Source organism: Myotis davidii, unplaced genomic scaffold, assembly GCF_000327345.1.
Source record: "Myotis davidii unplaced genomic scaffold, ASM32734v1 scaffold208, whole genome shotgun sequence".
Taxonomy (NCBI): domain Eukaryota; kingdom Metazoa; phylum Chordata; class Mammalia; order Chiroptera; family Vespertilionidae; genus Myotis; species Myotis davidii.
In genome coordinates, this window is record NW_006299706.1 from 2,546,663 (window position 1) to 2,558,539 (window position 11,877).

An 11,877-nucleotide genomic window follows, 5' to 3' on the forward strand; every position below is an offset into this window, starting at 1 on the left:
CTTTCTTCATGCAGAGACCTCAACCGAAATTCCCCCCATATGTACCTGGGAATTCTCCTGAGGGTCTGCCCGATCAGTCTCATTTCTTCCTTTGTCTCACTAAAGTGGCCAATATAAAGCCCCTAGTATACTGCCTGCTTGGCACATGAAAGGCACTCAAATTCTAGCCTTCTACCCTCCCCAATCTTCCCATATCCTTTAACTGTTTCCTCATGATTTGTTGCTTCTGTTTGATTACCTGGGAAGACTCGATTGTTGCATCTTCCTAGCTGCAAATACAATATTTTTGCTTTCCTCGCCAAAATAAGAAATGAGGAAGAATGTCTGTGAATGGGAGCCAACGACATTTGAGTGAGACCTGGTCTGAGTAAAACATGGTCTAAATGTGAGTGCAAAGATGGGTGTAAAAATTAAGATGAAGATGTTGATGAGAGACTAGCAGTGTCTCCACCTGAAATGATAATAGAAAGCTGTGGCCGTCTACGTGGGCCATTCCACATCAGGATTAAAGATGTGGCTTCAGCTGCTGTCCACATCTACAAGGGAAGCCTCCAGGGTCAACGGGGCCTTCCCTTTCCCTGTTCCCTCCTAACTCAGCTGCTCCCCTCAATTCTTTCGTGGTCAGTTCTCCCCAACTCACATTTGATAAGCTTCACCACCTCCAGGTGTGAGCTATTGGCCACCATGGTGCCGTTCACCTGTTGGGGGAACAAATGATATTGAGTAATGGTGGTGGAAACTAGGGGATCCTTGTACAAGTTCAAAACGCCACTCCTTTGGGAAGCTATTTTCCAGTGTTCTTTAACCATCTCTGGCCCCTTATTTACTCAAATTCACATTATGAATGTATTCCTGTTCACATCTGCCATGTGTTTTGTCTTCGCAGCTAGTCTGTAAGTTTGCAAGGATAAGCAGCTTCATTCATTCGTTTGCTCGTTCATTCATTTTAAAATTTTTGGTATATACTATTTTTTCAACCATTAGCCTTGTACACGTCAACGGACTTAACGGCTCTAGGACTCTATTCCCGAAGAAAGCGCTGAATGCACAGGGAAGATGACAGTAGTTTAGAACTGGCAAGGACCCAAAGTCCGCATTGTATGGAGGACAATGAATAGCAATCCAAGAATCTGAAGGCACTGAGTCCTTCACTGGTCTCAACATCTCCCTCTTAATCTTGCTTTGGGCATTGGTGAAACAGGAGTAATAAAACCTATTCTGGAAGCATGGCTACTTTAGAGTCAAGAAGGGCTAGAATATGTTAGTCCTCAGCCACTGTCACCGTATACTACTGTGCTCACACGCATGGTACCACTCCCTAATTCCGTGGCTAACTGATAGCTGGTATTGAAATGGAAATGCGCAAAGGGAAGGTCACTCACTTTGATGATGCGGTCACCCTCTTTCACACCGGCTTTCATGGCTGCACCCCCTGTAAGAAGAAGGCCTGGTCAGCAGAGCCCAACATCCTGCAGATGTTACTGAGGTACACCAAGGCCCCTCTTAGATCACTTCCCTCCAACATTTCTTCTCACCTTTCTGTGTAAAGTACCTCAAATGTGTACATCCTACTTTGCTCCAGTGACAAAACCACTTTTGACCGTTTGGCTGCTGACGTATTTTTTCGGACATATGCCAAAACTGCGGCACTAATTGCGCATGTATGGGAAAAAATGTAAAACACTTTTTATACAATAAACTCACTTGTATTGCTTTGCAACAACAAAAATTAAAAAATACCAATTGTTTACAAAAATTCGTTTCAAATAAGAAGAGCGCGATAGCGCTCCTTAGCAGTCAAACGGTTAAACTAGAGTGGACTATACCAGGTCATCTCTCTCTCCCTCCCTCTCTCTCTCTTAATTCTCACCTGAGGACATGTTTAGAAAGAGGAAGGGAGAGAGAGAAACACTGATTGGTTGCCTACCATACATGCCCCAACTGGAGGAACAAACCCACAACCCAGGTATGTGCCCTGACCAGAATAAAAAAACCGGTAACCCTTTAGTGCACAGGATGATGCTCAACAAACTGAGCATGTAGTCAACACTGAAACTTCTCCTGTTAAGACTCTTAGAAACATCTAGATGTGCTTTGTGAGAGTTTTATTTTGATCAGATGAATGCAACTTACAGATTTAACGATCATTTGGGGACTGATTTACAAAAACACCTGATTTTTATGCTTCTCATTCACTTGTTTCAGTGTTAGTGTTTCTTGTGCTACCTGGATATAAACTCTAGGTCATTTAAAACTACATAGTGGTCAAAACCACTGCAGTCTTCAGTCAAATAATTTTATAGCACATTCTGAGCTCTAGGCATTCAGTCACAATCTTAATCTGGTCCATTTGAAAGGAAGAAACCATTGCCTTGGTTGAATGTAGCCCGATGCACCAAGAGGTCGCTGGCTCAATTCCTGGTCAGGGCACATGCCTGGGTTGTGGGCTTGATCCCCAGTAAGGGGTGTGCAGGAGGCAGCCAATCAATATTTCTTATTGATATTTCTATCTTTCTCTTCCTCTTCTTTCCTCTCTTTAAAAATCAATAAAATCATATTTTTTTAAAAGAAAGGAAGATACTGGAAATAGTTTAAAACAGTTCTTATATAGAAAATAAAACCGTTATCATCTTTAATGAACCCCCAGAGTATTTTTATGACTTCTCAGAGTTGATGAGCCACTGTTTAAAAGCTCTTGTTTAAATCCTTTTCTCTATATTTCTCTTAGGAATCATTACATTAGCAATTATATTTAATACAGTAAACTCATTTTCCCACTGATAATAAGAAGTAACTCTTATTTGATCTTGGGACGCATCCAGGAACATTAAATAAAGCACACATATTCTTCCCAGACCCTGACCTTGGCCCTTCTGTTGTGGCCTGGCCTTCAGAAGTCTGGCATCTGAGCTAGGTGGAAGAAAGAGCCATTTTGCCAGAATGTACGAAACGCAAGTGACTTCTAATAACTTAGTGATTAAAAAAGAAACCTTCAGAGTTAAGGAATCTATATATACTAGTATAAAAGGCTAATATGCTAAGTGTCCGACCATCCGACCGGTCGCTATGACATGCACTGACCACCAGGGGGCAGATGCTCAAGGCAGGAGCTGCTGAGCTGCAGTGACTTGACAGCGGCGGTTCTCAGGTGACGCACCCCGAAACCAGAGAGGAGGGAGCCCAATTCCTCACGGGACCGTCGGATTCCACCTTCGGCTGTGTTTTATGTTGTTGCTGGGGCACTATCGGCCCCAAATCTGGTTTACTGCACACTTGCATTTGCATTCCACACCCTGCATGACAGCAACTTTGCAGAGTGCCCTCTCACACTCTAGGACCCCTCGGAGAGCTGGTTTTGGCCTGATCCCCACAGGCCAGGCTGAGGAACCCCACCTGCCGGAGGGACCCCGCTCACTCTACAGACACCAGGGAGGGACTGCGGGAGGTTGGCTCCAGGGCGTGTCCGGCCTATCTTGCCCAGTCCCACCCCACTGGCCACCTTCTAATTAATTTCCTTTCAATGTGCACTAATCTGTGCACCAGGTCACTAGTTAGAGCAGAAGTTCTCAGACTTAAGCACAAGAATCACAGGGGGAATTTATTACAAAGCCTATTCCTTGGCCCCCTTGCCAGAAAGTGATTACTTCTGAGGCTGGGCCCAGGACTGCAGACTTCAACCTTTCTAGCATCCAGGTGATTCTGATACAGGCAGAACAAAGACCACACTTTGAGAAAGAGTGAACCAAAGGAACCTAATATCTGAAAAGACAATAACTGCTGTGTTACTCTTGTGATTTCAATGCCAATCCAAATGAAGTCTCTTCCTCTCTCCTCCCCAAAATACACATACACGCACATATTTTCCAAAACTCCTATTTTGCTGTAACTCATCCTTTTGTTCTTTCCTCTCTGGGTCTGACTCTACTTAGGCCTAAGAGGAGGAAAAACTGAAGGAGTGCTGAATTCATATTTCACTGGAGGGGATCTCCAAACTTTCTGTTTCAAAGAGACCACACAGGCAAAGTACAAGTTACTGGCAGTCCCACTAGCTATTTCACCCAGTCCAGGAACCTTGAGAGAACAAGGGAAGCAAAGAAAAAAGTATCTTTTCAGAACTCTAGCCATGGATATGAAAAACAAACTTCCCACTGATAAGTTAAGGATCAATAACTGTGTATGTCATTATATGATCCATTTACCTCATTTTGGTCATAAATTTGAAATTCTCTTTTTGTCTTTCCCATAAACAATCCCAAGTCTTTCCAAAATTACTTAACGTGTATTCGCCTTCCAGTTTGCGCTGTACTTAGGGTGACATGCTAGCCTGCTCCCTACCCTGTCCCTCCTATCTTCTTTAAACCATGTCCCCAGGTCCCTCCTTGGGACACTTGCTTTGCTCTCCCCTGTGCTCATTTCCTGTTTTCTTCAGCCTGGGTTACTAACAACAATGATTCTCTCACCTGACATATCAACATGCTTTAAATATTTGAAGTTCTTTCATACCTAATTGGTTACTTGATTGATTTGCTTTCCCATGTCCTCCCACTCTTTACTCCCCCCTCCCACATTCCTACCTGCCAATGTGGTTTTCACTTCCATCTTTCAAGCTACTCCTGAAATCCTATTTTATCTATTTATTTATTTTTGTTAATCCTCACCCAAAAATATTTTTTTCCATTGATTTTTAGAGAGAAGGAAAGAGAGAGAAAAAAAGAAAGAAACATCAATGTGATAGAGATACATCGATTGGTTGCTTCCTGCATGTCACTGACAGGAGCCAGGAATTGAACCTTCTGTGCTTGTGTGTGAGCTGACATTCTAACCATTGAACCACACCAGCCAGGGCAAAATCCTGTTTCTTTTAAGAAGGCTTCTGGAACTGATTAAAAGAAAAATAACTATCTCGAACCACAAATTTCCAAACACCATTTCCTCTCCTGTGCTGTCCAATAGCCATCATATATCTTTTGGTAACTTGTTAAGTTCACTGTATTTGAAAATATATTTGGACCAGCGTGCCTATCTCATTGTAACAGCTGCAGAGAGTGATGTGAGGGCGGGCAGGAAGAAAGCCGGTCTTTGATTCCTCCTTGGCATCTTCTGACCCAGTGTGAAGAGCTCCTTTGGAGGGCAACCAGGCAGCTAACTGATGCCATTCCTTACACTTCCCAACGGGGAAGGGAGCATCCAGTGCCATCCCTAGAAACTCTGCCTTGTGGCTTACCATTGTGGAGACCTTCCCAAATGCTCCTGGGTACCGGTTCTAGAGTAATTCCCAGGCCCTCAGAGAAATGACATGTAAGTTCTCCAAGTTATGCAGCATTGTCACAAACAGGGTGGCTTTGTGAGAACTGCCCATGGCAGGAGGGATGCAATACTAACCGGGCCGCACAGACTGTACCAGAACGATGCGGTCCCCACTGACTGTGAAGCCGAAGCCATGCTGGTCCTTCTGGATGATGACACAGCGCTGAACAAGACCTGTGAGTGGTGAGGAGGAGAAAGCAGGGGGTTAGTGGGCACGGTCACTGGAAGATCAGTGCATACACGCCAAGACCATCCCAGGACAGCCCCATATGCTCCTTCCTCCAGAAAGTCTTTCCAGACGAACCAGATTCCCCAGACTCAGCCTGTCCACATGCTATGGCAATGGCATGCCTCCCTCAGTGATCAATTCTGTACTTGATACAAGAAATCGCCTTCCCTGAGATACCTGTCTCTCTTGTACATGTCTGTCTCTCTCTGTCTGGGTGAGACTGGCCAAAGAAAGGGCAGGGCCGACTCCAGGCTGAAGACTACAGTTACAGAGCAGCAGTCCCGGGCTGAAGCCCAGTGAGAATGCAAGTTTTCTATGAATTACATCCAGCAAATGCAGCAGGTGGGACGCCAGGGCTTGTTGACTCTGCAGAGCTGGACAACTCATGCAGGGTGACCCAGGTCTGGCCCCTTGCCAAATCCAGGGAAGGATAAACGACAAGAGAAAACCCCTTTTTCACATGTACATCCATACACAAACATAGAAAATGAGAAAGGCTGTGACTCCCACCTATCTCCATCCTTGCGGGTGTGTATTAGGCTTCGTGCATGTGTGCAGGTATGTGTGGCTGCTTCTTGCAATGGATAAAGCATGAGTTCTAGATTTAAAACCCATTGGTTTCAGGTCCTGATTCTGTCCCTTACAAGCCTGTGCACTTGGGAAAATTTCTTAACCCCTCTGAACCTCAGCTTCCTCATCTATAAAACAGATAATAAAATCTACTTTCTACAATTGATATAAGGACTAAATTTATATACAACATGTAATGATGCCTATAAAGGTAAGGAGTTTTACATGGGGTAGTTGTAGTGGGGTATACGGATTAGTCTGTATGAGTGTACACTTCTGTGTCAATGTGTTAATACCCAAGAAGGAGGTTACCTGTTGTCTCAGAGGAGTCAGGCTGGCTGTGGTGGGAAGGGGACCTGCGTTCAGGTGCTGAATCTCCCAAAGACAGGCTACTTAACCTGGAGAAGGAATAATAAAAGCATATCAGTAAGGTGGGCAGGGAGGGACCAGTGTTGTACTGGGGAAAAACCCTATAAAAAGCAGCCCCACGTTTTGGGCACTAAGACACCAACCCTCTACCTGAAACCCACTCCACCTGGTGGAAGATTAGCTATGTCTCCACCACTAGCAATACCACCTTTTGGCATCCTAGGCTGGCAGGGCTAAAATGACCTCTTTAATACCCAGCAAGGTGTGAAGGGAAACTGCCCTTCCTGGAGACAGGAGACAAAGACACAATAGCAAGAATGGGATGTGCACAAATACACACACTTGTTGGGTCTTACCAGGCTGCAATGGGGCTGATGGAACAGAACAGAGCACCAGAGAAAATGAATGCGAGAAAAAGACAGGAAAAAATAAACAGCTGGTTAGTTTTAGGTAAAGGAAGGGGAGACTGGAGGGCAAGGACATGGCGAGTCAAAAACATACAGAAGCCTGCATGAGCACAGCAGAGGACTGCAGTGGTGGCAACAGAGATGGTCTTCCCCACTTTAGTTTCATTTTTCACCCCTCTCCCAGTGTCTCTAGGAGGGTAACTGGGTATTTGGTTCTCACCTATTGGGTAACAGGCAACTTGTACATTTTTCTAGAAAGGAGGGTACAGAAATGACTCAAACCTTGAAAATTCCATTCATCTTGTGGGTACCACAGGAGAACAGGAATCTTAGCTATTTAGTGGTAGTATTCTAACCCCACATTCAGCCCCATTCCGACCACCTGACTGAGGCAGCTTGCTTAGAAACGATTAAGATCCTAAAACCTCAAGGTACCAATCAGATCATCAAACTAGAAGATGTATTGCTCGGTCTCCTCTTTAACAGGACCCCTGCAGGGACATGAGAAGCTCAAATCATTGCTATGCCTCTCCTTTTTAGAGAAGTGTCCAAATGGCCAGTTCCTAATCAACAGTTGCTGCCCTCTGAAGGGGATCTCTTATTTACATCTACAGCAAAACGTATAAGGCTACTCGTGGAAGCACCATTTGCAGTGGCAAAACACTGGAAAGAATCTACATGTTCACAATGGGTGACTGGTTAAAGTGCAGAATATCAATGTAATGACACAGTACCCCGCCTACAAAAGAATGAGGAGCTCGTTATATACCATAAGGAATGGTCTCTAAGACACGTTGGTGAGTGAAAAAAGCAGGATGCAGAATAATGTGAACAGAAAAAAAAAGTGGCTAAAAGAGAAAAAAAGGAAATTATTTGTTTGTATGTTACAATATTTGCTTATACATGCATAAAATACCTACAACATTTCTGACAGGGCACAAAATAAGCCCTTTGTACATCGGTTGCCTCCGAGGAAGGAAAACGGAGTGCCTGGGGCACAGGGATGGAGTTGGAAACTTCTCGTTATATTTTCATTTGTAACTTTTAAATCCTGAACCATGTGAAGGTGCTAGCTATCCAAATAATAAACACGATTCAAAGAAATAACTTTGAAATTTAGAAGAAGGGGGGTGTCTCCCCTCCCTCACCCTGGCACCCCTCTTACCTGGGCAGGTGAGACTGCTTTTTACTGGCTGATCTTTGGATCAGAGAGAGAAGGACATCAAGGAAGAGGAGAGCGTGGGGCCCAGGAGAGAGCAACACAGGAAAGGAGAAAGAGAAAGAAAAAAACAAAAGACATAAACTAGACAAGACACTGGAAATGGTTGGTTCCAAAGAAAAACCACAATCAAGCTATCATGGACCCAGGTATGGAAACTGACCACAATGGAGTGGAGTGAGCTTATTAAAATGCAAATCTGCCCTGTCATTTTGCTGCTTAAGACCTTTTAGAGCAGTGGTTCTCAACCTTCTGGCCCTTTACATACAGTTCCTCATGTTGTGACCCAGCCATAATTATTTTCGTTGCTACTTCATAACTGTAATGTTGCTATTGTTAAGAATCGTCATGTAAACATCTGACATGCAGGATGGTCTTAGGCGACCCCTGTGAAAGGGTCGTTTGACCGCCAAAGGGGTCGTGACCCACAGCTTGAGAACCAGTTTTAGAGCTTCCCTTTTATACTCCAAAGAAAGGCCATCCCGTCTTCAAGCTAGGCCATTAACCATGGCATCTAACAGGCTGCCTGATGCTGGTAAGCCTCCAATGCCTGCCACAGCTCCAGGACCTGTGCTTCCTGCAGCACGAATACCCAAGGCAACTGCTTGTTTGCTTGTCCTGCCTGGTCTGCAGGCTTGTGCAGATGAAGTTGTGGATCCATGAAGGCAGGGTGGCTCTGAACAGATCCCCAGTGTTAGGCTCTCTATTCGATTCTTGGTCCCTGCTCGTCACTGTTCTTCTTTCATTTGCTATGGCTTCTGGCTTTTGTCTTTGCCCATATTGTTCCTTCTCCCAGATGTTCTTCCTACTCTGTTCCTCATTACTGTATCTATAAGCCAGACAAGAAGGTAAACTTCCTGAAGCTACAGCCTCTGGCTTTTTTTTTCAAATTACCCTGCCCATCATTCCTGATCACACCTCCCTCCTCTTCATTCAAGGCCAATATTCAGCTTAGTTCATCATTTAATAAGTGTTCTAGAATATATGGATAATAACAAAAAATGTGATAATCATTTCACAATATACATAAGTCATGCTGTACATCTTAAACTTATGCAGTGCTGTATGTAAATTATATCTCAATAAAACTGGAAAAAAAAGTTCTAGAATCTAGACCTGTGCTACCTAACACAATAGCCACGAGCCACGTGTAGCTGTTAAAATTTAAATTTCAGTTTCTCAGTTGTATTAGCCACAGGTCAGCTGGTTAATAGCTACCTATGGCTAGTAACTGCTGTACTGCACGGTACAGGATAAGAGACTGCCATCACCACAAAAGCTCTGGCACCACTGGGCTTAGAGTGTCACATGGTGACAACTGGCTGGAGCTGGGTGGTATCAACCCCTCAACAGAGGTTCCTGGTCTCTGTCCTTACCTTCATCCCACCACAAATATGTAAATGAGGAAAAGGTCTAGAATATCCCTGTTCTGTGACAATAATGATTAAGTTCTTATTACCTACCAGGCCCTGTGCTAAACATTTGACATACATTACCTCACTTAATCGTCATAAGCGCCTGGTGAGGTAGGCAGCACATCCGTTTTCATACAAGTGAAGAGAGAGGTTAAAAAGTGGAGTTAAGATGTACATAAAGGGCGCTCTCCTCCCCGGAGCACACCCATGCCTTTCCTTTCCTTCCCCTTCCTTCCCCCCCTCCCCCCCAGACACATCACAATTAGCTTCCTCACTCCCAGGCTCCAAGGACCCTTCCTTTATCTCTATAACTTGTTTCCCAAGTCCATTTCTTCTAGGGATTACTTTATCTACCTCTGTGATTACACAATAAATGTTCTCTTACAAAAAAAAAAAAGATGTGCAGAGTTGGTCTGACTTCAAGGTCTGTGCTCCTAAACAAAAAGTTATATGATCTGTGGCCATGTGTAGATCTAACTGGTCTTTATTAGAACTTCTCTCCTATTTTCTTTTTAATATACATATATACACATGCATGCACATAATATATATACACACACACATAATTTGTGCACCTCACATGTGCACACACATATATGACATACATGATTTATGGAATACATATGGTAGATGTGTATATAAAAATACATAACACATATGATAGAGATAAAAAGCACCCTATACAAAGGCTGGCCTAGGAGCAAAGTATTATTTCTGAGTCCCTCCCCAAAGCCAGGAGCAGCAGTTAACCAGGAAGGAGCTACCCTGCCAAGACCTTAGCTCCAGATAAAATCCACACTCACTGAACCATGACCCGGCCTTACTGGTCTGGTTTCCCTTATCTACTAGGGTGGAGCATTAAAAGCAGCCTCCTGGCACCCTAACTCCCCAAGGATTCTGTCCCTGGGTAAAATTTTCCCTGTAGTCTGAGGCTGGCAAATAGCCTCCTGGGCCTGTATATCCCCACAGGAAAGAGGCCTGTTTGCTGATAGAACATGACACAAATGCTCCCTGAGAGCTTATACTACTGAATACAATCTATATATATAAAAGCCTAAGCAACCGAACAACCAGTCAACCGGTCACTATGACCCACACTGACCACCAGGGGACAGACACTCAATGCACAGGATCGGGCTCCCTCCTGTCTGGATGGACCGAAATTGGCTATCCAACATCCCCCAAGGGGTCCCAGATTGTGAGAGGGTGCAGGCCAGGCCGAGGGACCCCACCTGTGCATGAATCCATGCACCAGGCCTCTAGTTAGAAATAAAAGGACTCAGAAAGCAGTTTCAATAAGAACCAGAGTGCAAAGTTAACACTCTAGATCAGCGGTTCTCAACCTGTGGGTTGCGACCCCTTTGGGGGTTGAACGACCTTTTCACAGGGGTCGCCTAAGACCATCGGAAAACACATATATAATTACATATTGTTTTTGTGATTAATCACTATGCTTTAATAATGTTCAATGTGTAACAATGAAATTGGGGGTCACCACAACATTCGGAACTGTAGTAAAGGATCGTGGCATTAGGAAGGTTGAGAACCACTGCTCTAGATGGAGTTATAGAAATGGGTTAGATTTAGGAATCTGGGAAATTCAGGAGCTAATTCTAGCTCTGTCTCTAATTCACTGTGGGCCCTTGACTTCCACTTGCGTCAGCTTTCTCATCTGTAAAACAAGGAAAGACAAATGGAGGGGAAAAGGTCTCTGGCAATGTGGCCAGAAAAGGCTCACCTCTCACCTGGATCATCTACTGGCTGAAGAGCAGTGTATGGATCACTGGAGGCTCCAACCCTGGGGGTCCAATTCAGCAGGTTTGTGGTGTGGAATCTATTTAACGAGCAGCCCACGTGATTCCTTATTCAGAGGGCCATAACTTTAAGGAACTCTCAGAATAAATCCCTTAACTTCTGAGTCTATCAGAAGGAAGTTCTCATAGGGAAGTTTTCCCAATGAGACCTAAAACCCCTTGAGAATGAGGACAGAATCTTATTCATCCTTCTGTCACCAGTCAAGGTCCAGCATAGTGACCGGTGTGTGGTGGGTGCCTGCTCCAAAAATGTTTGCTGAAGGAATATATAATACATGTCCTTTCTTTCAGAGCTGATGTGAGGATCAAAGAGGCAATGTTTGCTAAATTCTCTGACAGTATTGTGGACCCTGAGAAAGAAGAGACCTATAGCCCTGACCAGCTTGGCTCAGTGGATAGAGTGTCGGCCTGCAGACTGAAGGGTCCCGGGTTTGATTCCGGTCAAGGGCATGGACCTTGGTTGCGGGCGTGCAGGAGGCAGCTGATCGATGTTTCTCTCTCATTGATGTTTCTAACTCTCTATCCCTCTCCCTTCCTCTCTGTAAAA

At 44.4% G+C, this 11,877-nt stretch overlaps 1 protein-coding gene across 1 annotated transcript in view; it reads right to left on the reverse strand.

The window, feature by feature from the left end:
• The window catches only part of ARHGEF11 (Rho guanine nucleotide exchange factor 11), an 82,563-nt gene that overhangs the window by 39,963 nt on the left and 30,723 nt on the right, over positions 1 to 11,877 (reverse strand). The window contains exons 2-7 of the mRNA XM_015571735.1: positions 8,048 to 8,080; positions 6,832 to 6,846; positions 6,419 to 6,504; positions 5,383 to 5,481; positions 1,383 to 1,432; positions 641 to 698 (exon numbers count right to left, since the gene is read on the reverse strand). Of these exons, the coding sequence (XP_015427221.1) occupies positions 641 to 698; positions 1,383 to 1,432; positions 5,383 to 5,481; positions 6,419 to 6,504; positions 6,832 to 6,846; positions 8,048 to 8,080 (341 nt within the window). The remainder of the gene's footprint in view (positions 1 to 640; positions 699 to 1,382; positions 1,433 to 5,382; positions 5,482 to 6,418; positions 6,505 to 6,831; positions 6,847 to 8,047; positions 8,081 to 11,877) is intronic.